Here is a 27,723-nt window from a genome sequence, read left to right as displayed (position 1 = left end):
CTTTCTTTTCCTGTATTCCACTCACTGCAACAACATAATTTTTCCTCTCAATTTCTCTTCTAATTAATTTCATTTTCTCTTTTATATCACTGGGTTAAGAACTATTCATATACAATGTAAATAAATTTTTCCCCTCCTCAAAGATTTGATTTGTATTAGCATTCATGTATATTGAGCTATGCCCCCTTTAATCTTCCGTCCTTCAGACAAAGTAAAAGTTTATCTCAAAACTCTCTTCAGTCCTTCAGTCTCCTTCTAATTGTGTTTTCTTGAAATGCAAGGATCAGAAATGGATTCAATATTCTGCAATATGCAAAGTGGCATTATGAGTGTCCAATTCTTGTTTCATTTTTTCTAAGTACTCTAAGATATCTATATCTGTACCTATCTCTGTTTTATAAAAATAAACACTTTAACAAACACTTTCCCCAGAGCTACAAAAAACACTTATATGTTTCTTCATCTATCTTTTTTCCTCTGTTCTTCTTCATTAAGCACCCAGGCAATGTTGCCTATTCAGCTTAGTTTCAGAAAGTTACTTGTGAAATGTCAGTCACTGTGGAGGGGAAGTAAGGCATCTTATATATTACAGGGGCTTACAGGTATGGATATCATACAAGACATATTGCACCTTACATACACTGGGTCCCTATCAATGAAGACTGGACCCTCCGCCTTCGTATCAGTATCTTTGCACACAATAGAACAAAGCAACCAAGTGTAGCAGTTTTTGCCCATTATACAAAATTTCAGCCATTCCTTTTAAAATTAAAAAGAAGTGCATTGGAGAACACTTGTCCAAGCCACTGTATTCTTCATCACCATGTATGGATGTGAGAGCTGGACAGTGAAGAAAGCAGATAAGAATAAAATAACTAATTTAAGATGTGCTGCTGGAGAAATGTGCTGAGGATACTGTAGACAGCTAAAAAGACAAATAATGGGTCCTTGAGCAGATAAAGCCAGAAATCTCCCTGGAAGCCAAGATGATCAAATTTAGGCTGTCATACTTTAGCCACATCATGAGAAGGCAAGACTCATCAGAAAGAACATAGAATCATAGCATTGGAAGAGACCGCAAGGTCACCCTGAGTTGACGATGATTGGAAGGCAGTTAACAACAACAATATACACATCTTGAAAACTGAAAAATCTTTGGAAGACTGAGCTATAGCCTGCAAGGCTTTTCATTAAGAAAACTCAGCTGTGTCAGTTTCTCAATACTAACTGTTGTGGAATGCCATAAACACTTTTCTTTATCAGGATATGGCATGATTAGTAATTAACTTCTCAGCATTATGTAGGCAGCTGTTACTTGAGGCTATTGCATTTTGAACCAGGCACTTTCCCCTCTATTTCACTTTAAATATACTTATGGCATTACATAGATAAATGTCCTACTAAAACCTGTGTCCTGCAACTGGGTTGTTTCTGTTTACTGAAGTGGAAATTACAGCATGTAGGCCATCATAATCACAGCCCATGTCTCATTAGATCTTCTTAATCTTTCCAGAAACATAGGCCTGGTACAGACAGGACTATTGGGTGCCCTCATGTGCCTCAACCCTAGCACATGACGAGGGCATAACAATGGCGGCGCCCTGTACAGATGGGCGCCGCCATTGTTACATGCAGGACACCTAGTGTCTGCATGTTGCGCTGCCATTATGACGTTGCAAGTGCGCCATTGGCGCACTGCGACATCATAATCACGCCGCAAGAAGAACCCACTTTTTGCGGGTTCTTTTTGCTCTGCGGGGAAGTCCCGCAGTCTGGAGGCTATGGATTCCCCGTGGAGAAAAACTAGCCGCCGACTGACCACCCTTTTTGGGCGGTCTGTACTGGGCCATAATTTGCCTTTACCCATACAGATACACCACATACACCAAATGTCTTTTACGAGTGTATCACATCAATCAATCAATCAATCACTACTACCAGTAAAAAACTAGATGTCGGAAAAGAAGATAGGCTTGAGTTCTTTCTGACATCTAGTTTTCTCCAGCTTTTAAAGTTAAAAATGCTATCTTCTGTTATCTACCACATTCTTTATTTTCCATATATGAAGAAATAATATTTTCTGGCTTTTTTCTTCCCAGCAGTCCTAGAAATTTCTCCAGGTGAAGCCTGAGATCAGATTACTAAAGCCTCATTTGAATATCTGCAGACTTTGTCTTCCTTTGTTCCAATGCATGATCATGCAGACACATAGACTTCTAATATTCTACTCTCGAGCATGCTATTCACCAACTAGAATGTGAAAGAAGAGCACTTCTTATTTTTAATTGAATGTTCTCATTCATATGGTGCCTTCACTCTAATCCAGGAATGTATTATGCATTACTTCTCTATAACACTGAACTTTCTACACTTCATATGACTGCTTGTGCTCCAGAGGAAAGGAAGGGAAGTGTATCAAGCCACCTCCAATGTAAAGAAAGCAAGAATCAAACATGGTTCATAAAATAGTGCAGCCCTCAGCTCAATTATACAACCCATCAGAGAGCCTGGACTACATGTACATCTTACTTCTTTTGGCAGTCTTTTTTCACCCTAGGTATAACATCCTTGGCTAAAGATGGGCAGACAATTCCTTGGTTGCTCATTATATAAATACTACAAAGTCACTGCCTGACAATAGGAAGACAGCTGCCATAGTCCAATGATTCTACTAGCTGAAAAAGTTAGTGCATTGCAAATGAAAGTTGAGTACGGTGGCTCAAATGGTTAAGACACTGACTCTGTTGATTGCAAGATAGCAGACTGGCAGTTTGAGGCCCGGGTGCTGCATGATGGGGTGAGCTCTCATCACTAGTCCCAGCTTCTGCCAACCTAGCAGTTCGAAAGCATGCAAATGCAAGTAGATAAATAGGTACCACTCCAATGGGAAGATAAACAGCATTCTGTGCAACCATGCTGGCCACCTGATCACAGAGTAGTCTCTGACAATGCTGGCTCTTTGGCTTAGTAAAAGAGATGAACACTGACCCCTATGGTTGAACACAACTTGACAACCTTATCAATAACAAATACCTTTACCTTTTACGATATATATTACACCTGAATATCATTACATGTTAGTTTCTTAGATTAGTGTTGCAGAAAAACTGCAAAGCCACTGCCAGTAGAAATGAGACCACAACAATTTAGGAACAAGATGCAACAAAAATAGAGTAAGCTTTTATTGGTTTAACTGGTGATCAACTAACTTTAGTATATGAATCAATGGGGATTGTTTTTAAAATGGAAAGAGGCCAAGACTAAATAGGATGTGTTTCTTTTTGAGGCCATAGATAATGAAAATACTTAAAACAGTGTCTTCTAATGATGAACAAAAGCTTTTCAGCTAGCCCTCCATATCCATGGATTGAAAATATTTTTAAAAATACAGCCGGCCCTTCATATCTGCAGGGGTTCCATTACCCCTCTTCCTGGATGCCAAATACTGTAGGACTTCAAGTCCCATTATATTCACTTGTGGTGTGACATGCACACAACCACATTTTGTGGCTGTGTGCAGGCACTGTCATTGAGAAGAATAGGGCAGGAGCATTTGTGGATGCTCCAATCTGTGGATGGCAAGACCACCAATAACAAGGGGTGATGGTATATAAATTACAAAAAACAAACCTTGATTTTGAGTTTTATATAAGGGACACCATTTTACTATATCGTTATATTTAATGGGATTTAGGTATCCAATGAGTTTGGTATCCACTGTGTGTGTGTTGGGGGGTATGTCTCTGGAAGCAAACCAAGGGCCCACTATATCTTCGGTTTACTCAACAAAGCATCTAAATTATTTAGCAATAAGTAAAATTTACTTTTGATTAATCAGAAACAAAAGAAAAAAATAACTAAATTGTAATTGTAATCCTATGCACACTTGTAATAAGCCACCCTGCACTCACTTAGGCTTATTGTTTTAGTAAACATGTACAAAATTTGCTGTAATGGGTCTTCTTTCATTTAGTAAGTATATTTTTTAAAAATATGTCCGAATGCAAAGAAGTCTAAAGTCTCATTTTCATGTATTGCACTATTAAGAAGTCAAATACTTACAGGACTACTGTAGCAAATTTGCTGTTGTGAATGATATTAATACAGGTTGAGTTAATGGCTAACAGAAATTTATGTAGGTATGTAATAACTGCAAAGAATATTTTCAAATAAATGTAGTTGTAAATTAATCTACCAAAAAGAAAAAAAGGATGGTGGAAGAGTGTATCTTAGAACTGAAAATATATTGATACTCCAGGTTGTCATTGGTTGATGATATTGTATAGTACGACTAAAAGGGGGGAGAGAAACAAGAAAGAAAGTAGGCCATTGCTAACTTAACTGCAAAAAGTTCATCTGCTTATATCTGAGGTCTGCAATTTCTTTTGCTTCTTTCCATGTGGAGTTTGCAAGTACAGTACACTTTAATTACTACTTCCATGTGGAATTTCTTTATTAGCAATACTGTTGCTTGACCTCTTTTGCGCACGCTGCACAATAAAAGAGGTTTGTTATTGTTTGGCATGTCATCCTCAGTTCCCTAACAAGTCGGAAAGTTAGCCAATTGGGAAAACAAACCCGAACACTGCCTCTGTTGCTCAGAGTAAACAAATGGTCAACAAAATACAATCTGCTGTGAAAGTCACCAATAAAAAAAAGGCCAGTCTGACAGTTTGGTTTTTAGTAGGACTACAGAACCTATTTTGCAAACGAGAGAAACATTTTCAGCAGAAGACTCTAATAATATGTACTAAGTGTGAGTGAGAAGGGAGAGTCTGTGACTGCAAGGTTTGGCAGGAATGCATCCCTGATTAGTGGTCAGGCCTGAAAGGACTCTACTGTCAACATTGAGTCATAATTAATTAGTGCCAGTGGGTGTTGCTCTGGGTGCTTGGCAAAGAGGAGGGAAATACCAAGTAGCTGGGGAATGGATGTGGGGGTGCTGGAGAAAGATGGCATTTCTTACAGGAAGGCTTGCTTAGAGGCAATTATCAGCATTCTTTCATGCATCAAACAGCCAATGGCTCTTTTGGCTGCAACAGCAGAAAATCAATTAAGGCTTCTTAAAAGAAACAAAACACAAAAACACACACAAGTGCTCTGCCGCACATTTTCCCAGAGCAGTGGTATGCATAACAGACATGAATAATAAAGTGTAATGCAATTTTCCACTTAGAAATGCCATCTATCAGAGTGCCAACCCAACTGCTGAGGTGCAAATGCTACCACATGTGTCCAACAGGTGTCTAGGCACTTTTGTCCAGTCTCGACCAGCTCCCCCAAGGTGGGACAGAAGATGTAGTCCCCATGACTAACTAGGTGCTGCCCCAACAGACTGGGCTCCTGGGTTGGATTATGACTGATTTTGTACCCCTTTCAGGATCAAATCAGTGGTCATATTTTTTCTGATCTTTAAATATTCTCTCTCTCATGGGAGCTAGCATGGTGTAGTGGTTTGATCATTGGACTATGACTCTGGAAATCAGGGTTTAAATCCCCTTTGCTCAGCCATGGAAACCCCAGGGTGAACTTTGGCAAGCCAGTCTCAGAGAAATGGAATTATAAACCTCTTCTGAATACTGTAAATCTTGCCAACAGCCAACAAAATATTAGAAGAGAGTAATTTGAAGGTGCACTGCAACAAAAGTTCTTGTGTGAGGTTTAGTTTGGACTTGGTCTGCAGTTTGAAGCCTGAGGTGTTTGTAGCCTGAGGTGTGGTAGTTTGTAGTGTGGGAGGTAAGGAGGCAGTGGGGTGTAGCAGCTGAGCAATGGAGTATGGAGATTAGGGTTCAAATCCTCACTCTGCCATGAAAATCCACTGGGTAACCTTGAGGAAGTCATACTCTGTCAGCTTCAGAGAAAGACCAAAGTAAAAAAAAAAAACCCTGAACAAATCTTGCCAAAAAAAATCCCCGTCATAGTTTCACCCTAGAGTTGCTTTAAGTCAGAAATTACCTGAAAGCACACAACAACAACAACAACAACAACAACAACAACAACAGATGGGGCTTTGCTTGTTATTAAGCTTGGGAAGTAGGTGCGTGGAATGCAAGGTGAAATTTATGCCTCTTCTTGTAATTCTAAGGATATGTAAAATGCTCACAGAATGCAGGACTAATAAGTAGCTTATGGTAAGCCTAATGAAATGCTGATGGAAACTACTATAATAGCTATGCTTATGTTCTTTACTGTTGTGATGCTGCAATGTATTATATAATATAGATACATTTATTATCATACACTCATATTCCTATAAACAATATTTCAGAAATGGCCTTGTTTGCCGGGTCATATCTGTGAAATGCTTACAGAATTACAAGCGCTGTGTAAATATTAAGAATAATGAGATAACACATGTCTACCCTTATCCTTGAACCCCACCCATTCCAAAGCGACAGGCATATTTTGCTTATCCTTCATGCTAATTTCTATTGGTTAAACTACATCCTCTAGTCTACATCTGAAGTGGCACAGTATCAACAACTGGGGAAAAAACATTAATCTCTCAATTATACCTTCTTTATCCTCCAACAGATATGCTTCCCTGAACTTTAGAACAGAAGAAAAGCTAGCTGAGTCACCTTAAAACATTTTAAAATGAAACATCTGGCCCCTGTAGAGAAGACTTTCTTCCCATGCTCATCTGTGATCCCAGAACTCACATTCAAAGTCTGTTATTTTAGACTAGAATTTCAAAGATGTTTCTTAGCAGATTTCAGTCCTGAACCAAAGGACTTCAAATCTCCTTGACCTAGATTTTTCGTGAGCTACAAATGATTTATCTATTTGGAATTCTTTTATGTAAAGCTTAATGACAATTGGTTTTATTCCAGAAATCGAATGGCTAAAGCAAAGTGCTGACTATAGTAAAAATGAAGCAATTGTTCATTTCTGAGTCGCCTTGTATAAAAAAAGCCCCTACATCTGGATAGAATAGTTAAAAAGGAAGACAAGCATCTATGATTTGAACCTCATTTATCCAGGTCTCCTGATTACATCAGTTCAAAAGCTACAATCCCAAATAGATTAGCTCTCTGGGAGATCCACTGCAGTTGATGATCCCTTCACACAAAGTTTCAATTGGTTTTAATAAGACTTAAGCATGTTAACTCTCTCCAGATTGTATCCACTGGATTATGGTTGTGGTGTGTTAAATGCCATCAGGTTGGCTTTAACTTATGGTGACCCTATGAATAAGAGCTCTGCAAGATACCCTTTTATTAAAGGTCCAGCACATGTCCTGCAAACTTAATACTGAGGATTGCTTGATTACAGTAAGTAAATTCACCTGTAACATAGTCCTTCTCTTTTCCTGCTGCCTTTTGCTTTACTAGGCATCATTGTCTTTTCATTTCTAACAAATGAACAATGACAGGGCATTTAAGCCTTTCCAATTATATGTAATCTCTAAATGTGATGCCAAACATAAATACATGGTCATTTCTTTATGAGAAAGAGACTCATTTGCATTATAAAAAAGGGACAGTGTTGCCAACTCTGGTGATAAAGAACTTGTTTGTGATATAATTTTACTAATTTCTGCAAATACCAAATTCCAGAAACGAAGTACTCATGGCCATGGTCACCACATGTGGTGGTAAGACACCAATTTACCCCACTGTTACCAAGGCAGCATCCACACTGCAGAAATATTCCAGGTTGACACCACTTTAATTGCCATAGCTCAATACTAAAAAAAATCATATGAATTGTAGTTTGTTGAGGCACCAGAGCTCTCTGACAGAGGAGGCTAAATGTCTCACAAAACTACAGTGCCCAAATTCCATAGTATTGAGCCACGGCAATTAAGGTGGTTATTTCTGCAGTGCAGAGGCAGCCCAACAATACTCATTTGAGCCTTTAAAAGATATTTTCAATTTCATAGGGGTTAAATGCCAACAATTTATTCATTTTATACAGAGCCCTTTGATATTTGAAGACAAAAATTTAATTGACACTCTTAACCACAATTTTCTCCAATCAAAATCAGGGATGGTTATAGCCAAATCCTTTTCCCAGATTAATTTTTATCCTAGAATATAAAAAAATAACTTAGATTAAGTGTGTGTGTGTGTGTGTGTGTGTGTGTGTGTGTATAGAGAGAGAGACTAGAGGCTATGCCTGTAACTTCAGTTTCATTTAGTAGTATGAACTGCTCAAATGACAGTATTTGCCACCTTGTCTGGGTTTTTTTTTTTAATTTCTGACAAAAAGGTAAAATGGTTTATTTGCAAAATTTGGAACCAGGGGTGCATGCATCTACATTGTACAAATAATGACATTTGACACCACTTTAAGTGCTGTAGCTCCATTATATGGAATCCTGTGACTTGTTGTTTTACAAGGCCTTTAGCTTTCTTGGCCAAATAGGTGCCTCATAAAACTACAAATCCCAGGATTCTGTAAAATGGGCCATGGCAGTTAAAATGGTGTCAAGCTGCATTATTTCTGCAGTGCAAATGCACTCTGAGAGGAAGTATGCTTCCCTAATTGTTTTGGCAACTGATTACCAGTTTTCAGAAGAGACCTGTTAAACAAGCCTTGAGTTTGCATAACCCTGTTTCTAAAATCTTAAATTATTTCCATTTATCCAAGTTAACAAATAAAGGATGACAAAGAAACAGCATCAAGAGTGGTGGAGTAGGAATTTCTTCCTCTGGTTTCTCCGGATTATATGAACATTTTTTAAAAGAAAAAGTTGGGAATGTTTTCTATTAGCTTCTTGGAAATCTGGAAAAAAATATGCTATTTGCAAGATGTGGGGTTTTATTTTCTTTATGCAAAAAAATTCATAAACAGGTTTTGCCAGATTTTGAACACTGAATCTACTGGAAGCACTAGACTCTGAGAGGACTGACATTTGTGTTATTGCTATGCAGACTAGTCTAGCCAAGCTAGTTTCAAAGATTATCAAGTACTGTATTATTATTATTTTTGTTTTAACATTTTAAAATGAGGGGATCAATAATAGGATATATATAATGGGATCAATTTCTTGATAATGGGTGATAATATCACTCTTAAAAATTTTATGTAGTCTAAAGAGTCTAGAATGCTGATTAACAATTGTAAATTATCTTTAACATTTTTAGAAAAATTAAGACCTAATATTTCTAATTAAAAAAAAAAGTTAACAGTCCTGAAGCACCCCAAAATCCTTTGAAAAAATTAAGAACTCTAGGAATTTTAACCTCTGGATTTATGATTGAGATGGCAACATATTCTGCAAATAAATTAAGCAGACAATGATTAATTAATTTTAATTTTAAACCCATGCATTTCTGGATCATATGTAACCAACGGTTCCATAAAAATGAAAAGAGAGAATCATAGAATCATAGAGTTGGAAGAGACCACAAGGGCCATCCAGTCCAACCCCCTGCCATGCAGGAAATCCAAATCAAAGCATCCCCGACAGATGGCCATCCAGCCTCCGTTTGAAGACCTCCAAGGAGGGAGACTCCACTACACTCCGAGGAAGTGTGTTCCACTGTCGAACAGCCCTTACTGTCAGGAAGTTCCTCCTAATGTTGAGGTGGAATCTCTTTTCCTGCAGCTTGCATCCATTGCTCCGGGTCCTAGTCTCTGGAGCAGCAGAAAACAAGCTGGCTCCCTCCTCAATATGACATCCCTTCAAATATTTAAACAGAACTATCATATCACCCCTTAACCTTCTTTTCTCCAGGCTAAACATCCCCAGCTTCCTAAGTCGTTCCTCATAGGGCATGGTTTCCAGACCCTTCACCATTTTAGTCGCCCTCCTTTGGACACGCTCCAGTTTCTCAATGTCCTTTTTGAATTGTGGCGCCCAGAACTGGACACAATATTCCAGGTCGGGCCTGACCAGAGCAGAATACAGTGGAACTATTACTTCCCTTGATCTAGACACTATACTTCTATTGATGCAGCCTAAAATCGCATTGGCCTTGTTAGCTGCCGCATCGCACTGTTGACTCATGTTCAACTTGTGGTCTACTTGGACTCCTAGATCCCTTTCACAAGTTGTCTCCTTAAGCCAGGTGTCCCCCATCCTATATCTGTGCATTTCATTTTTCCGCCCTAAGTGCAGTACCTTACATTTCTCCCTGTTGAAGTTCATTTTGTTAGCTGTGGCCCAGCTTTCTAGTCTATTCAGGTCATTTTGAATTTTGATCCTGTCCTCTGGAGTATTAGCTATTCCTCCTAATTTGGTGTCATCTGCAAATTTGATAAGTATTCCCCCAATTTTTTCCTCCAAGTCATTGATAAAGATGTTGAACAGAGTATGGATGAGGCAACCTTGTCTGATCCCCTGATGATGCCAACAGGATTAGAATGCATCTCATTTGTTCTGATGATAGCTTTATGATGTGTATATAATGTTTTCAAAGTTAACAAAAAGGTATTACCCAATTCTGTAAATTCACAGTTTAAACAAATATTTCCATTCAGCCATAACAAAGGCTTTAATAGAACTGAAAGATGCCATAGCCAGTTTGAGATTTTAATGATTACCATGGTTACTATAACATTTAATAACATGTAGACTAGATCAGAGATTTGCCCAGACTTGACAATATATTTAACAACACTGTACTGATCTTTATGAATATGAGTCTGCAATAGCATTCAACCTATTAGCTAAAATACAAGTGTAAAGGTTTGTATCCTGGTTCAATAAGGTTATGGGTCAATAAGAACCCAGCTCCTCTAAGTCTTGACCAAATTTAGGCAACAAAATGATTCTTGCTAGTTTCCAAGAATCTAGGACAGGATTACCAGTAAGGATTGAATTAAAGAAAGATAACAAAAGAGGGGACAATAAACCTTCAAATTATTTATTATGTTGGGGTGTTTTAACATCTATGCTGAGGCACCTTCAGCAGGGCCAGCTCAGGATTACATGGCTTCCCTGGCAACCATGGGCCTGTCTAGTTAATAGTTGGCCCTACACATAGCAGGGCATACTCTTGATCTGGTTTTTGCTGGTCAGAATTATGGTGATGTGGAAGTAAGGGGGTTTGAAATAACTTCATTGCCATGGAAAGATCACTATCTGATAGGTTTTAGATTTGTTGTGGCTCTTAACCTCTGCCGAGGCTTTAAAAAAAAAGAGTTGGATGGGGGCATGAGTCCCTATCGGTCCTCCTTGTCTTTGAGCTGTATTTGATACCATATGCCATGGGTCATCTGGCTGATATGGGAGGCATTGCTTTGCAGTGGTTCTGGTCTTTCTTGGCTGAATATTCCCAGAGGGTGGTGCGAGGGGACTGCTGTTCAGCCTGTGGGCCATTAGTCTGTGGAATTCCACAGGGGTCCATACTGTCCTTTGTTCTTTTCAACATTTACATGAAGCCACTGGGAGAGGTGGAATTTTGGGGTTGGGTGTCATCAATATGCTGATGATACGTAACTCTATCTTTCATTTACAACTGATGCAAAGGAAGCTGTGGTAGTACTGAATTGTTGTCTGGATGTAGTAAAGGACTGGATGTGGGTGATCAGACTGAGGCTTAATCCAGTCAAGATAGCAGTGCTACTGGCAGCAGGAAAACCAACCTGAGATTGGGACCACAGTCTATTCTGGATGGGGTTGCTCTCCCTCTGAAAAATCAGGTTTGTAGCTTTGGGGTGCTCTTGGACCCAGCACCGCTGCTGGAAAGCCAGCTTGCTATGGTGGCCAGAACATCTTTGCTCAGCTTCAGCTAGTGCCCCAGCTGCACCCTTTTTTGGGGAAGGCAGATCTGTTTCATGCCTTAGTTAGATTAGATTACTGTAATGTGCTCTACATCAAGCTGCCCTTGAAAAATGTTTGGAACCTGCAACTAGTGCAAAATTAGCAGACTTGTATCAGATGTGCATTTAAGAGACCATATAAGTTGGGTCTTTCAGGAACTACACTGGCAGGATACAAACCGCCGCTTTGCGGCGCTTCCCCGCCGCCGCCTTTGCTCCGCGCGGGAGCTGCAGCAGCCAAACCGCGCGGCTCCCGCGCGGAGCAAAAAAGAAGCTCCAAAATGGAGCTTCTTTTGGAGTCGCATTTGCGACGTAGCGAGGCGCCAGGGGCGCACTCACTACGTCACAAAGGACGCGACACGTCTGGACGCTATGCGTCCAGTACGTAAAGATGGCGGCGCCCATGTGGAAGGGGCGCCGCCATCTTGTACGTATAGGATACGTACTAGGGTTAGGGGGGTGCGGAAGCACCGCCCCTTCCTAACCCTAGTACGTATCCTATGTACTATATGGCGGTTTGTATCCCGCCAATGACTTCCAATTTGTTTCCAAGCTCAATTCATGGTGCTAGCACTGACCTACAAAGCCCTAAATGACTTGGGAGCAAGATATCAAAAAGACTTCCTCCTCCCATATCAGCCTTCCAGAAATTTGAGATCTTCAAAGAGGGCTCTGTTGTGCAACAGGGCTTTTTCTGTAGCAGTGCCTTGACTCCCTTACCCAATAAAGTTATGCTGGTCCTATCTCTTTTAAGCTTCAAGTGGACAGCCAAAACACTGCTGTCCTGCATTGCATTCAATTTTTGAAACTGCTGTTTTAACTGTTTCAAAATCTGATTCTAGGATTGTTTTGGACTGTTTTTAGTTGTTTTCAAAGAATATTTTAATATGTTTTTTAAAAGTTTTTATTATTATTTAATATAATTATTATTATCATTATTTAAAATGCTTTGTATTATTTTAATTGGTTTTTATTTATTCATTGCCTCAGGAGACCTTGTATACTGTAAAGTAACACAGAAATACTTTGAATAAATAAATAATAAAATAAACTATTAAACCCATCCAACACTGGTGATTTATTTGACTTACTTTTCTTAATGGCCTGCTGTAACTCACTTGGTTTATCAATTTATTAAATTCATCTTTATGTTTTTGAAATAATTTAGGAAATTTAGCTCTTGTTAGAATTTGATTAATTGATAATTTATCTGGAATTAGATAAATAGATTTAAAGAATTGTTTCAACATATCATTAATTTCATCAGTACAATAAGCTATTTGGCTGTTTTAATTGATATACAGTCCTTCCTTCGTTCTTGCGGTTTGGGAACTTGTGCATGAGGGACGAAAAGGGGGAAATAATGGGGTGCGTGCCCGAGGCACGTGCTCCCACAGCCACACTCCTATATTTAAACCAATGGGGCTTGAATGTAGGTGAAACTCCATTTTCGCGAGGAGGCTCGGAATGGATCGCCAGTGAAAAAGGAGGGGGCGACTGTATTGTGTTCCCCCCCCCAAATATATTTACAAATAATTTAGAATTCTTGTTTCTAAACTGTAAATAGAACTTTTGATTAACAAACTATATAGTACAGCATCCCTTCGGACTCGTAGCTTTGGGATTCATGGATTCGATTATTTGCGAGTCCCTAGCTGTGTGTGCATGCACTCCTCCCTCTCTCTCCCTCCCAGGCTTTTCCCCTGTGAGTGCCAGGAGGGTGCGCACACTCCCTGAAACTTTGGGACTGAAGGAGGATGCGGCCAAAGCGTCCTTCCTTCCTTCCGTCCCAAGGTTAGAGAGAGGTCCCCCAACCTCTCTCAAGCCTTGGAACTGAAGGAAGAAGCAGCTAGCACACGCTCCGATGCCCTTACAGTGCTTCCAACAGTCTTGCTAGAGCTGTTTGAGGCTTTGGAGGGAAAATGCGCACACGCAAAAATAATTTGTGAATTATTCATATTCGAGATGTTCCTTCACCCCAACCCCCATGAATCTGGAGGGAAGACTGTATATGAAATTTTATAAATATTGGGAGCTTTAAGCTCTGCTCTTTTACATGAATGTTTTTGCCATACAGTAGAATACTCAGATGATTTGTGTCTGGACCCTATAGTTTTTATTTCAGAGAAGAGCTGAGTTCTCATTAAACCAGACCTTTCCCTTAATGCCAACAATTATTTTATGCATTCATCCCTAACCACCAGTTTTAATGTATCCCATACTGTATGAATACTAATATCAGGACTTAGATTTGCAGTTAAAAATTCTTAGATTAATGAGTGATTTTAACTTTAGAAACGTGTTCTGTAAAAGGAAATTGGGTAAAGTCCATGAAAATGATTTGGCATACTTATTCCCTAGTTACAAATGCAGTCCAGTTGGCGAATGATCAGAAGCTGATTCCTATCTGGGCATCTAGGACTTTATTTAAAATCAGTATGTAATCTTATGTCTGTGAGAGAAGTAGGAATAGTCCCATTCAGTAATGTGCATCCAATGCTTTAATTCAGCCTACATTACATTTCTTAATGTAACGCATTAAGCGTACCTCCTGAAAGTCTGTTAGTAGCTAAAGAATATTCCAAAGATTGGTGTCAGATGCAATGTTAGAGCAGTATATTGAGCCAAGTGTGACCATAATACCATTTTCTATTTGACCCTCTGCCAAAGTGCCAGTGAGATGACAAAGCTTTTTCTCATATTTCTATATGCACCCTCATCCAGCCTTCTTTGAACCTTGAACTATATATAATTACCCAGACTGTAACAATCTGGCTGTGTCCCTCTTGTGGTGAGTATCTTGGAGCATACATATATCTGAGGCATTGCCCTTTATGATTTTCTGAATCCTGCCCCTTTTGACTGGATTGCCTAGAGACCTAGACTGTTAATAAGCAAGGTAATTTTCAGAATAGGCATTGCAACGCAGTTAAAAATGCTGCTTTAATTAGTGGAGTGAGAACAAGTAAACCATCTCCAATAAACTTCAATTTTCAAATAATTAAAACAACAAGAAATGTAAATAAAACTGGTTAATACAAAAAACAAGCCCCATTCTAACACTGGAGAGGAGCTCCTAGCGAGAACTCCTAAGCCTTCACCTGAATGGGGGAAGGATGCTTGAGGCAAACTGCAGAGTCTTAATGCAACTGGTGTAGTAGTTTGAGCACTGGACTACAACTCTGGAGATCAGGATTCAAATCCATGCTCAACCATGGCAAACCACTGGGTGTCCTTGGAGAAGTAACACTCACTCAGTCTCAAAGGCAGGCAAAGGCAAACCCCATCTGAACAAATCTTGCTAAAAAAACAACAACCCTGTGATAGTATTGCCTTAGGGTCACCATAAATTAGAATAACACAGCAACTATCTCTAGTAACACTGGCGTATCATGTATAATTATTGTACAGGCTTAACAACCTGGCAACTTTAAAGTGACTGAGATTGGACACTGCCAGGTTTGTAGATCGGACATAGTAAGATCTCTTAGAGATTCTTCACTGTATTATTCTTCTGGCAAGTCAGTTGATGAGGCAAGGTGGGTTTTAATGAGGCAGACAGAGGCTTCAGTAGGGTTTATTTAAAGCAGTATGTTTACCTTAATACTGAACAATTAACTATGACGGATAGGAGATTCCTTTTTCTCTCAAAATATTTGTGTAGTTTTGGAAAGCTTTACATTTTTGAAGAGTGATAGGACTAATATCCTGAAAGAAGGTCACAGAATGATGCACAGGTGCAGGATAACTCATCTGTTTGAGTCAAAGAGACCACAAAGAAGAACTTTTGTTCTTCATAGAAGCCAATATGGCATCTCATGTGCATTCCTTAGCAAACTTAACAGTAACAACTCATGGGCTGCTGCCCTCCCTTTGGTCTGAATGGATAAGTCCTGAAGGCAGCCATGATATCTGATTTAGTGAGTGGTGTATCTAGAAGTATAGCTAGCAGTAAGTCTAGCACTACATCACACAAATCTGCCCTTGCAAAGTCTTCACTTAGTCCTCTAATATAAAGATTAGATTTTAATTTTTTTTATCTTTGCTTTCAAGTTGTTTAACTCTGCCCTGAAAATCTATTGTGAACTCTGCTATATAGTTACTAGGGACATTTGATGAAGAACTCTGAGCTCTATTGCTTGATCTGCTATTTCAGCAATATCAGCTATCTTGGTAGCAGTTTTCATCAAGTTTCACCTTCATTGGATTAATATTGTTACTGAGCTTCTGTTTCAGTTGCTTAATTTGCAATGTGAGTTCACAGAGAAGGTCAGAATCTTTATTGAAGGATCTTGTCTGTGTTTGACTTTCCATAGTGAAACACAATCACCACTGTGGCCTCTTTTTTGGGACTGTGGTTTTGCTCCAAAATCAGCACTAAGGGAAGTTTCTCTATGCACCAATTGATACTGGCTCATGGGGGACTGGGTGTTACAAATAGAAGATTCACCTGCACTATTAAAAGACTATGGGCCGGTACAGATGGCCCTAAACGGACGGCTTGACACTGCCCTTTGAGCACTGGATCAGGGCCGCAGCAACCATACACCATGGCCCTGATCTGTTTGGGGGTTTTTTAGCCCAAAAAGGAGCAGCAAAATGCAGCTCCTTTTTGGGGTAGGAAAAAGCCACCTGTTTTTTGCTCCTGTAGCATGCGGTGTCCGAACGCTGCACCACCAGAGAACCACAATGCTGCCCGTGTCTGGTCAGGTGCAGGGCATGAAATTGGTTTGGGGGCCGCATCAGGGTGTGTGTCATCTAAACACCATGCCCTCACGCTGCCCACAAGCCAGCACTTACTGCCGGTCTGTATTGCCCCATGTTATTAGCCCAGTGTTCGGAGACTTGGAGATTATGCACAACCAGTCGTCCTTCCAATCACCATCAAGCAACTTCTACTGTCCAGCTTTCACAACCAGCCATAGAAATCAGAAATATAATGACATGGATGATCCTGACTTACAGTATTCAATTATATATACTCATACTTAAGGATCTTATCAGATTCCTTTATATCTGCCTTTCCACATCCTAGACTTCCTGATTTCCTGACTTACAGTCTTCATTTTGGTTAATGACTGAGCCAAGGTAGTATCAAGATTGTATCCACCTGGTTCAATATAATTACAGTGGGCCTTTGGTATGTACAGGGGTTTGATTCCAGAACTCCCTGTGGACACAAAAAACTGTGGATGCTCAAGTAAGTATTTAACTTTTAAAACTACCTGGACAACAAGGTCTGGACACAAGGAAGGTGTTCTCCTGCAGTGTTTCCTACCTTTCCATCCCTAAGGTTCTGCCAGAATTTAAACCCTGTCCTGATTCTATTTACTACCTTCTCAACCTTCCCAATAGATTGCCTCTGCCAGATTTTAAACCTGAGGAGTAGCAGAAGGAGTAGGGCAAGGAAGTATATTGGCAGCAAAGGGGTTTAAATTCTGTCAGAGGCTTCCTTGTGTGAAGGTGGAAAACAAAATGAAGGAGGAGTGTAAATTGTGGCAGGTGCTTCCTTATAGGAAAGTGGGAAATGGAGTGAGGCAGAGGTTTGAATTTTGACAGTGGCTTTGTGATGATGGAAAAGAGAGAGAGGAAGAGGTTTAAATTTTGACTATGGCTTTGTAATGACATTGACTTCCATGGGGGAGGGAGGCATTGGCTTGCCGAGGTCTTGGTGCAGCAGCCTCCACTATTGCCCTGGGACCATTTCTCAGCCTGGCTGTCATAGGTTAAAAGAAGCTTTTTTCATTTGAATCCACAGTTGCTCAAATCCACAGATTTCAAAATCATGGATTGGGGGGGGGGGGGGCTGTATTACCTAATTTACATAAAAGTTCTCATTTGCAAGTTTACTCTATGTCTAAACAACATACCAAACACAAACTTCTGAGCAACTCTTTTGGTTATCATTTGTACAAAGTGGGACAAGGCAGGGGAAAAAAACTGGAAATGGAAAAGATATGGGGAAAGGATAGCTTTGTATTGGTAGGCAACCTTTTTGAGCTGGGGGCCAGGTTGGTGTCCCCCAGACAATGGGGGGGGGGGGCAAAGCCAAAAAATAAATAATTAAATAATTAAATAATATAGGACAACATTTTCAAATGTAGGACACATTTTTTAAAATGGAGGACATGCGGAAAAAGTTGATGATTTTTTAAAAATGTTAATATAAATGCATGTTTCTTAGGCATGATCAACATGGAAGACATTTGGGCATTATTCCTAGACAGATGGCAGAAATATACTTCCCTTTCTGGCCAACCCCCCTCCCCCCATTCCAAACAGCACATTTGGGCATTGAACATGTCTTTACTTAAGATGGCCTCTTGCATATTTCAGAGGCTTATTGCATAACCAAACTCTTTGGGTTTCACACTGAACATGGATTCACATGGCTATGCATACTGAACATGTCAAGGTGGTTTCACAGTTCTTGCACCAAGTGTACTTCTCAGAAGTGTGTACTTGGTCAAGGGACTTTGGTTTTTCTTCACTGCACATGAGTTTGTAAAAATCACAGCAATTTACACTGGCCATGCCTCAGAACCAAAAACATACAGAAAAGGCACTTTGGAAAGTCACACTCTCTCGGCTTCTGAAACAGTGCCTGCATGCCTCTCAAGCTGACTCATATCATCATCATCATTGTCAAAACAAGGGAGACTTGTTATCATTAAAAGCACCCCCCCCCAAAAAAAAACCCTTGAGGCCTCTCTGGCCACTCACCTCCTCCTTTTGTTCCCTCCTCTTCTTCCTTTTCCCTCCTGCTCCTCCTCCCCTCCTGCTCCTCCCCCTTCCTTCTTCTCCTCCCCCTGGGGCGGGGTGGAGCAGGCAGAGGAGGCGGGGCCATGCTCTGAGGGCGGGGAGGGGAATGGGGAGGCCGCGCGCTCTGCCCCAGGGCCCTGCTCTTCCTCCTCCGCGAGGGGGAGGAGGAAGAGGCAGCGCGGGGAAGCGCTGAGAGGGCAGGGGAGGGAGGAGAGGGCGGTGCACGGCCTCCCTCTCCGCCCCCTCCGCCCCCAGAGCGGCCCAAGCACTGCCTCCTCTTCCTCCTCCGCAAGGGGGAGGAGGAGGAGGCAGCACGGGGGTGCGCTGAGAGGGCGCACGGCCTCCCTCTCCGCCCCCTCCGCCCTCAGAGCAGTCAACCCAGCTGCGGCAGGGGCGGCAGCAGGACTAGGCAGGGGCCAGTCCCAAGGCCTTGGCGGGCCAGATGCGGGCCGCGGGCCGTAGTTTGCCGACCCCTGGTGTAGATGATGACAGTGTTACAGTTTGAACTACAACTCCCAGAATTCCCTGGCGGGGAAGATCACTTTGAGTTCTGCAAAGATAAACCCTGTCTCACTATTCTTCAGCATTCCAGAAGAATAAGATAAATGGGATAAACTGGTAGATTCTAGATGCCATATATACATGCACACATATACGCATAAACACATGCAGGTTGCCATGAATGTATTCACTTAGAAAGTCCCAAATTAGGTTTCTGCGCAAATATAACACATATGGGTGTGGTGCACAGAGACCACAAAGAAAAATTATAGAATATTGGGTATAGTTCTGTTTACTGTACCTCTGCTCACTGTACCTTCTGCAAAATATAGCATTAAATTTTTTTTTAAAAAGAGCAACCCTTCAAAATGATCAAGAAGCGGGTGCAATCTCCGTAGAAGGAAAGGTTACAATGTTTCTGTTTTTTAGCTTAGAAAAAAGCAAGTAATGGGAACATGATAGATATGTATCAAATTATGCATGGTGTGGAGAAAGAGAAAGGAGAGAATCCCTCTCACTCTCTCTTATAATATGAGGATCTGGGATCATCAGAGAACACTGAGTAATCAGACTATAGAATTTTTGTCTACAAAGTATACTTATGGCATTAATGTGGACAGATATAAAAGAGACTTCTGAAAATTTATGAAGCATGATTATCACACAGGGTAGTAGTCATGATGACTCTATGCTTCCTGAAATATAAGAGACAATGGTCCAAAATACACTGCAGAAATAATCCAGTCTGAGACCACTTTAACTGTCTTGGCTCAGTGCTAGGGAAATTTGGGAACTATAGTTTTGTGAGACATTTAGCCTTCTCTGACAGAGAGCTCTGGGGCCACAACAAACTACAGTAACCAGAATTTTCTAGCATTGCACCAGGGCAGTTAAAGTGGTCTCAGACTGGATTATTTCTGCAGTGTGTTTTGGACCAATGTGTCTTTCAATACTAGTTGCTGAGGAACATGGGCAGGAAATTGCTTTGACATTTGTACTACCTACAGAATTCTGACCAACCACTGTAACAGCAGAACCAGGACTAGAGAGGCCTTTGTCTATTCCAGCAGGGCTGTTCTTAACTTCCTATGAGTCACTGAACCCTTCAAGTCCCGACCCTTGCTTTCTCAAGCACAGATGAGCCTATGGAATGGAGACTCATCTGCTCCTAGTGGCTGGCTTCTTCATTATTTTCCCTCCAGATCTCAGCTTTACCAGATGGACTAGTGCAAAAGTTCTTTTGTTCTCATTTCATCTCTATCAATACTGGTATGGCTAAAAGGAGAATGAAGATGTTGCTCTGTATCTTTCCAGGTGCCTGTCCCACAGAGAACTTACACTGCACAGTGCATCTTTTGTGACCAGCACGCTTTCCACCTAAACCTGAAGATTATGATAGTAGTAAGCTTTACTATATTAGGATCTACAGTCATGGTACCAACAAGACTTTCTGTAGGGATGGTAACTTGAATGATGTGTGGACAGACTATAAGACCAGACTATATGACCTCAATAAACCTTGATGGGCATCAAGAAGAGACCTCAACTTCTCAAGGCATTCAACCAAAGCAACAATTCTGGCATGTCTGAGGGGTGAATGCCTGGCAATGTATGTAAGCCCCTAGACTGTACCCTTCCCCTAGACGCAACAGGCACTCTGAGTGGCTGTCCTTCAAAGCAATTTTACCCCCACAAGACATACACTTCTTGAAGGAGCTGGTAGAGGGGTACGTGTGGCTGGCCAACTGACCAACACAAAAATGTAACACTGAGGTAAGTTCAAGTCCCATTGCTGAAAATCAAGCTGAAATGACTAAGCCAAAATGCAAGTCAATAAGAAGAAGGAATTGAAAATTCTGTATCCAAAACCAAGAAGTCAATAGGAAAGAAGCTCAGAGAAGAGTTGTTATCAATGCTGCCACTGTGGCAGATGAAAAGGAACTGAAGATTTAGATGGGAAGTTATATGCATGGAGGATGGGAGGTGCTACCACCAAAATGCCTATGTTCAAGCTCTAGAAGGTTCTGAAAGTTGCATTGCACAGGTGCAGGCAACTCATTTGTGTGAGGCACAGAGACCAAGAGATTCCTGCAATTATTTATACTTTTTCTCAGAAAACTAGGAACAAAGACTAGAATCCTACTGGCAGTCCTGATTAAAGCAGGCTTACTAAATCACTTGTTATATGGTGAACCAACACCTATGTAAAACCCACTGATTCAGTGGGTCTGCTGTAGCTACTCTAGTCTGATCTAGCAGGAACTACCAACAGGATGTCCCTGTCCCCAGAAGCTCTACCCCCCCCAGGACCCCCACCTCCCTGCACTATGCGACACTCCGGGGAGGGACGCCACTGCATTATATATACAAAATTTCAAACCATTTAAGTACTGTATATTTATGAAAAGGCTAAAAGTCTGGACCTAACCAAGTGGTTTAGCCTTTCTTCTTCTCTTGACTTCCTTTTCTATTTCCTTCTGCTGTGAGAACAAAAAGGCCATGTTTTGCTGAGTCCCCAGATAGATGGAAGCTCAGCTTCTAGCCCTGCCCCTTCACTGGTACTATTTGTTCATCTACTCCCAGCATTTCCCATATGAGCACATGAATGCCATGTAGAAAATTATAAGTAAGGCCTACAATAACATTCATTTACTTTTGTGGACAAGGCAACATTAGATATTACAAAAATAGTTCAGTTTGAAATAATTTATTTTTAATATGCACAATAGTTTTCCCTATCTAGATATCATACACCATATAGAGGAAGAAGTTCAACTTTACCATTTATTTTTAACTTGGCTGAATAGTAAGTAATCCAGTATAAGATAAAATGGCCTGTTATTTCATACTGACCTTTAATATCTTTCGACCATCAAATGACTCCCTTTCCTTGAAAGCTTTGCCTGCAGTTCTGTTATTTTGTTCTTCAGCTGCAAACCAAAGAAATGAGATCATAGTTCATGTTTTATCCCACTAATTTTTCAATGTATTTTTTGCACAGGGAATGCAACTGTGCATATACTTTTTATGCAAGAAAAAAAAGCCCAGCAAATTATTTTCAAAAATACATTGTCAAAAGTCTTAGAGTCATCAATATTGTTTCAAGGGCTGACAGCTCAATGTAATAGAATCATCCAGGGGAAACCAGAGTCTAATATTCAGTTTTCTTCCAAAGCAAAGTTCAGCAGTAAAGGATTCTCTCATCTCTTATTACCAAGTACAGCACCAAATACTTGATCAGTCTGCAGAGTACCATTTTAAAATCACTGAGAAAAATCAAATATCCCGAAAATGCAAACCCCAAAGTATATTTTATCTCTTAATCTGGGACAAAACCAAATAAGGGTCATATATGGAAACACCTCCAGGCAGGATAGTAAAAAATACTGTGGGCTAATAATTATTGTGATTTTATTTGCAAGCCTGTCTTAAGATACACTTTAACAGTGCATTCCTGTATGTTTCTTCAAGGAAGAAAGTCTCACGGGGTTCAATGGGACTTAATCCCAGTTAAATAACACAAAAGACTGCAGTAGGAGCCCAGCAGTTGAGATTGTAAATAATCCCAATCCAGGTCTTGATTTTCTGATCAAACTGCCCTATTAACTGCCCTTTCTTTCAATGACCAAGATCAAAGACAAAAACTTCATATAAATAAATGACTGGTCAAACTCAACATGGCAGTTCTAATGTCCTTAAAATCTAAAATGTACAAGGTGATTTCAGTAAATGTTTGTATACAGCATTTTGCTCTAAGTGGTGTTCTGGAATTAGTGTAAGATATTTTTAGAGCTTAGCCAAAAATAAGTGATTTGGTTGCTATTCTATATACTGATTTAGTCATTCTCATTACAATCCCCATTGCTCTCCCAAAATCCAAGCTGCAGCCTAATAATATAGAGTGCATTTTTGCACAACGTTAAGGTAAGAAATAAAGATTTTAAAGTAAGAAATAACAGTCACGTTTAGCAAGTATTACAACATCCCTCACACTAAAGAGGAACAAAAAGAGACAAAGAAAGAAAGGCACATAAAGGGTGTGCTGAATGTTTCAGCCAAAGTGTTCCTCCCAGTTTCCATTTCAGATGCCATGAACCCATTATCTTTCACTTAGAGGTCACAAAACAATAATAAATGAGCAACAGCAAACCCAAGGATCATATAGCAATTGCAGGGATCAAAGCAACTGCTATATTTTCTCAGAGACCTTAACAAATGCTCACCACTAGGATCTTTTCGAAAGACGGTATTCATGACAGTAGCATGGAGTTTCACCCTATCCCACTCTTTCATCATCAGCCCAGAGGTCACAAACCGGTCCATCAATCTATCTGCTATTAGCTGGAGTCTAAGGAAAGGGAAAACAAGTAAGGAAAAAGCCAATTATGACTCTTTTTTCTAGTTTATGTGTTCATGATATATAAATGTCCACAATCCCAAAAAAGAACATGAAAACTAAGTAAAATGTTTCTGTCCAAGACAAATAGATGCTGCATTTCATTCTTGACATTTCTTCAAGGTGGTAAGTTATCAGTGGTGAAACTTGGAAGGAATGGTTGATAAGGAGTGTGGGGCAGAGGTTTCAGCCACTCTGCTTACACACAAGCTTGGATAGGGGTAGCTGTGTTAGCCATTTAACAAACAAACAAAAATCCATCAGTGATACCTTTATTGGCCAACCGAAATGCACAATATACTTGTTGCAAGCTTTTGAAGCTCCATGGGCTTCTTCATCAGGCAAGAATATTACACAACAAACAGGAGGGGGAGAAACAATGGAGATGTTAGTCAGATGCCTTCATGTTTTTTCAGTCCTTAGTAAAGATGGTATGCTGGGGAGGATATCTTTTGCAGGCAGGCTCCTTCTCCTCCTCCTGGCCATGAGGTAATAGGGAGATTTTCAAAGTCCAGGAAATTTAAAGTCCAATATGAGGTCACTATCTATGTCTTTTCTCACCACCATTTCAGTTCTTTCTTGATATAATGGTTCTTCACTGAAGAAATAGAATGAACAAACACAACTGAAAAGAAGCAAAGCGGCACAAAGCCTACCCTTCAACACTCCTTTTCTGTCTCTGTGGACAACACTTCTATTCAACCAGTCCAGCAAGCCCGCAGTCTTGGTTTTATCTTTGATTCTTCTCTGTCGTGTATCCCTCAGATCCAGACCACAGCCAAGGCTTGTAGATTCTTTCTATACAATATTGCCAAAATCCGACCATATCTCTCCGCCTCTGCTGCCAAGATCCTGGTCCATGCCCTAGTGGTCTCACGACTTGATTACTGTAACGTCCTCCTGGCTGGGCTTCCTCTTTCTCACCTCCGTCCTTTAATCTCTGTTCAGCATTCAGCTGCACGCATTATCACTTCCACCCACCGCTCTGACCACATCTCTCCTGTGTTGGCATCCCTTCACTGGCTCCCCCTCCCTTTCTGCATTCAGTATAAGCTCCTGCTGTCAACATTTAAAGCCCTCCATGGACTGGCCCCTCCTTACTTATCAGACCTTCTTTCTCCTCACCTTCCCACCCGGGCCCTCCGTTCTGGTAGTCAAGGTCTGCTGTCTCAGCCCAGGATTTCCTCTGCCCCATCCCAGATTCGCCCCTTTTCACTTGCTGCCCCTCACTCCTGGAACCTTCTTCCCCAACAAGCAAGAGCCATCACTTCTTTAACCAGCTTCAAAACGGAGTTGAAAACCATCCTGTTCAGAGAAGCCTTCCCAGGCATTGCATAATTGTCGCTTACTATTTGATGTTCTTTTGGTGCCTGTTTATCAAACCATTTCCTGTATTGCTATGTACTGTATATGTATTATCCTACTTGAGAGTATGTATTTTCCCTGGAAGAAGATTAACCATCCATTATGAAGCCAAGCCCTCCCTCCAGTCCATCTGCCTTGGTCCAGGCCTTGGAGGTAGAGAGGAACTGCTGGACCTCTTACCCTTTCTCTCTACCACTCCCTTCTCCTTCTGTGTCATGTCTTTTTAGATTGTACGCCCGAGGGCAGGGAACAAGATTGTATGTACAGCGCTGTGTAAATTTACAGTGCTTCATAAATAAAGGTTAATAATAATAAGAATAATAATAACACTTCCAACTTTGAGTATCTGCTCATAAACGGGCAACTGACCAAACTGGAAAGAACTGTACAGAGTTGAAGTGAACTTTTAGCTGTCTCAGCCAAGAATAAGCCATCAATCATTATGAACTATAACTAGTTATTTACCCCAGAATTTAGTCCATGGAGAATATTAACTTGTCCAGTCCATGAGCTGCCACCAATGTATTTTCTCACTTATAAAGAGGCTCTAGAAAATATATAGGTTTTGCATCTTATAAAGGCATCAGTATGTGGCAATTGTTATTACAGTTGGTATATTATTAAGTTAGGGTTTGTGAAGTATATGGAAAGTATATGGAATTTCATACTGCTGGAGTGTATGAGTAATTTCCCTCTCTCCACAAAACCATAGATTGTGGTGAGCCAAATGAGTTCTGATTGTAAGCAAAAGAGGCCTACTAGGGAATGAATGCATTTGCAAAGCCCCACAGCTCTTCCATATTGTTTCTCCTTCAAAGTATGAAGCAAAGCCCATAGCACCATGAACAAAGAACACTCCATTAAACCAAACATTCTTCCCATTAAGATGAGAGATAATCGTGCACATGTGTTATCTTAAGCAGTTTTTTCACTAACCCTATTAAAAACATAATTTGCTGGACAGTTCACTCCTTCTAGCTATAATGGCCCTTGGATTTTTGCTCAGAGGTGAAACAATAAGGTCTTTGACCTCTACCTCTAGTCACCATTTGCCTGACACTCCCCAATGAGCTACTGTATATACTCATCTATAAGTCGAGAAATTTATGGCCAAAAATTGACCCCAAAATCCCAAGTTGACTTATTTATGCGTCAATATGGTAATGTGATAGCAGCTCTTTCAGATTTCCCCATGCAGTCGGCACAGCAGTTTATTTCTCTCTTGCGCCAAGCAGAAGGAGTCCTGGGTGACTGATTGCTTTTAAATGAACAAACAGAGTTCCTCTTCCACCCACTGTCCGGGGAGCGAAGGATGAAATGAAAGCTGAAACGCTAAAGCAAAAAGCCTCAGAGTCTCTCTTGCCGCATGCACATATAAACACACTGAAGGAGCCTCCAAGTTTTACTCTTGACCTGTTCACGGGTCATGGCAAAATCCATAATTTTGGCCCCAAAACTGCTCTCGACTTATACACGAGGTCGACTTATAGTCGAGTGTATACAGTAACTCTATAGCCTGCTGGTTTGGAGCTGCCTCTTTGAGACATTTATTGGCCGATTTCTAGTCTTGCTGAGTGAATCTTATGTTTCTTTTCTCTTCCCCCACCATTTGCTTTCTGGTGATACGTGAGTGGTTTTTAAAATTAGTGATGAAAAATGAAAGCAAGTACATTATGGATGATATTAAAACAAATTAACAAAAATACTTCAAGTAAAAATGCTACTTTATTATGTTGTAAAATTAATCAAAGATATGAGATAAATTAAAATGAATTATAAGAGTCTGCTACACAGAACCCACCAGAGCATAACCTTATCTTTTAGTCTTTCCCTTCTCCCAGCTTAAATCAAAACCAGAAATGATCTCCAACGTCACCAAGGCAATAAAGGGAAATTGGACACTTCTGCTTTACAGAGTCAGCAATTTAATAGCAAACAAAAATCATGAAGGACATCTGCCTCTCATCATTGCCATGTATTGGATGGATTAGTTAGAAAGAAGTCTTGTTTAAAGATAGGGTAGAAAGAGAGGGTGCTATTCTTTTATAATGAGTCATATTAGTTACTGCCATGGTTTCAGATATGTACATTAGCACAGGCAAAGCTGTCCCAAGAGTCCTGAGGCAACAGACAAGATGACACCCCCTCCTTATCTACATACATACAGACTGAAATAGTAGTTTAATTCTGTTTCAACAGACATAATGGGACAGTGTACTTCACTACACCTGAGTTAGGAAACTAGTTTAACAGGACCAAAAAATTTCATAGCATATACAGCTTTGTCCCAGAAGAAAAGAACAGCCCGGATTTATGATACAGCCAGGAGGCTGCAATTTTGTCCTTCAAATTCTGCTGCCTAAGGCAGTTACCTCACTGCATAATGACAGAGCTAACTCTGATCCCTCAATGGAATCTGCTCTGTGTGTGTGTTGTATGCGTTCAAGTAGTTTCCAACTTATGGTGACCCTAAGGTGAACCTATCATAGGTTTTCTTGGCAAGATTTATTCAGAGGAGGTTTGGAATTGCCTTCCTCTGAAGCTGGAAGCATGTGACTTACCCAAGGTCACCCAGTGGGGTTTCATGGTTACGTGGGAACTGAACCCTGATCTCCAGAGCTGTAGTCCAACACTCAAACCACTATGCTGAACCTGCTATGTCTAAATTCTTAGATCCTTATATTTCTTATCAAATAAAGTATGTAGATTCTGGTAGTACAGAATGTAGTTAATGCTTAGTGTATGAGACCTAAATCAATGAAAATTTGCTTTTTCAAAATATAGCATGGAAGACTGCATGGCCTTCAATGCTTGAAATACAGTTTTTAAACTGTATTTTAGAACTTTTTTAAAAAATAGAGAAGATTTTAATGTGCTTTTAAAATGTTTTCATCTTTATATGGACTGGGAGGCAATATAGATAAATTTTAAATAAAATAAATACACAAACAAAAATCTTCAACAATTATATTAGTCTGTAGCAG

General features: G+C 40.3%; 1 protein-coding gene across 4 annotated transcripts in view; it reads right to left on the bottom strand.

Annotated features, from left to right (window-relative positions):
• LOC149318757 (activating signal cointegrator 1 complex subunit 1-like) overlaps positions 1–27,723 on the bottom strand; it is a 90,567-nt gene that overhangs the window by 25,433 nt on the left and 37,411 nt on the right. For all 4 annotated transcript variants that reach the window (XM_089510403.1, XM_089510402.1, XM_089510404.1 and 1 more), the window contains exons 8-9: positions 23,202–23,326; positions 21,832–21,908 (exon numbers count right to left, since the gene is read on the bottom strand). In XM_089510403.1, coding sequence (XP_089366529.1) covers positions 21,832–21,908; positions 23,202–23,326 — 202 coding nt within the window. The remainder of the gene's footprint in view (positions 1–21,831; positions 21,909–23,201; positions 23,327–27,723) is intronic.

This window comes from Sceloporus occidentalis, unplaced genomic scaffold (genome assembly GCF_023333645.1).
Source record: "Sceloporus occidentalis isolate IW3139 unplaced genomic scaffold, rSceOcc1.0.p SCAF_2, whole genome shotgun sequence".
NCBI lineage: Eukaryota > Metazoa > Chordata > Lepidosauria > Squamata > Phrynosomatidae > Sceloporus > Sceloporus occidentalis.
The sequence above is the reverse complement of the archived record's forward strand: the minus strand, read 5'-3'. Positions and strand labels throughout refer to the sequence as shown.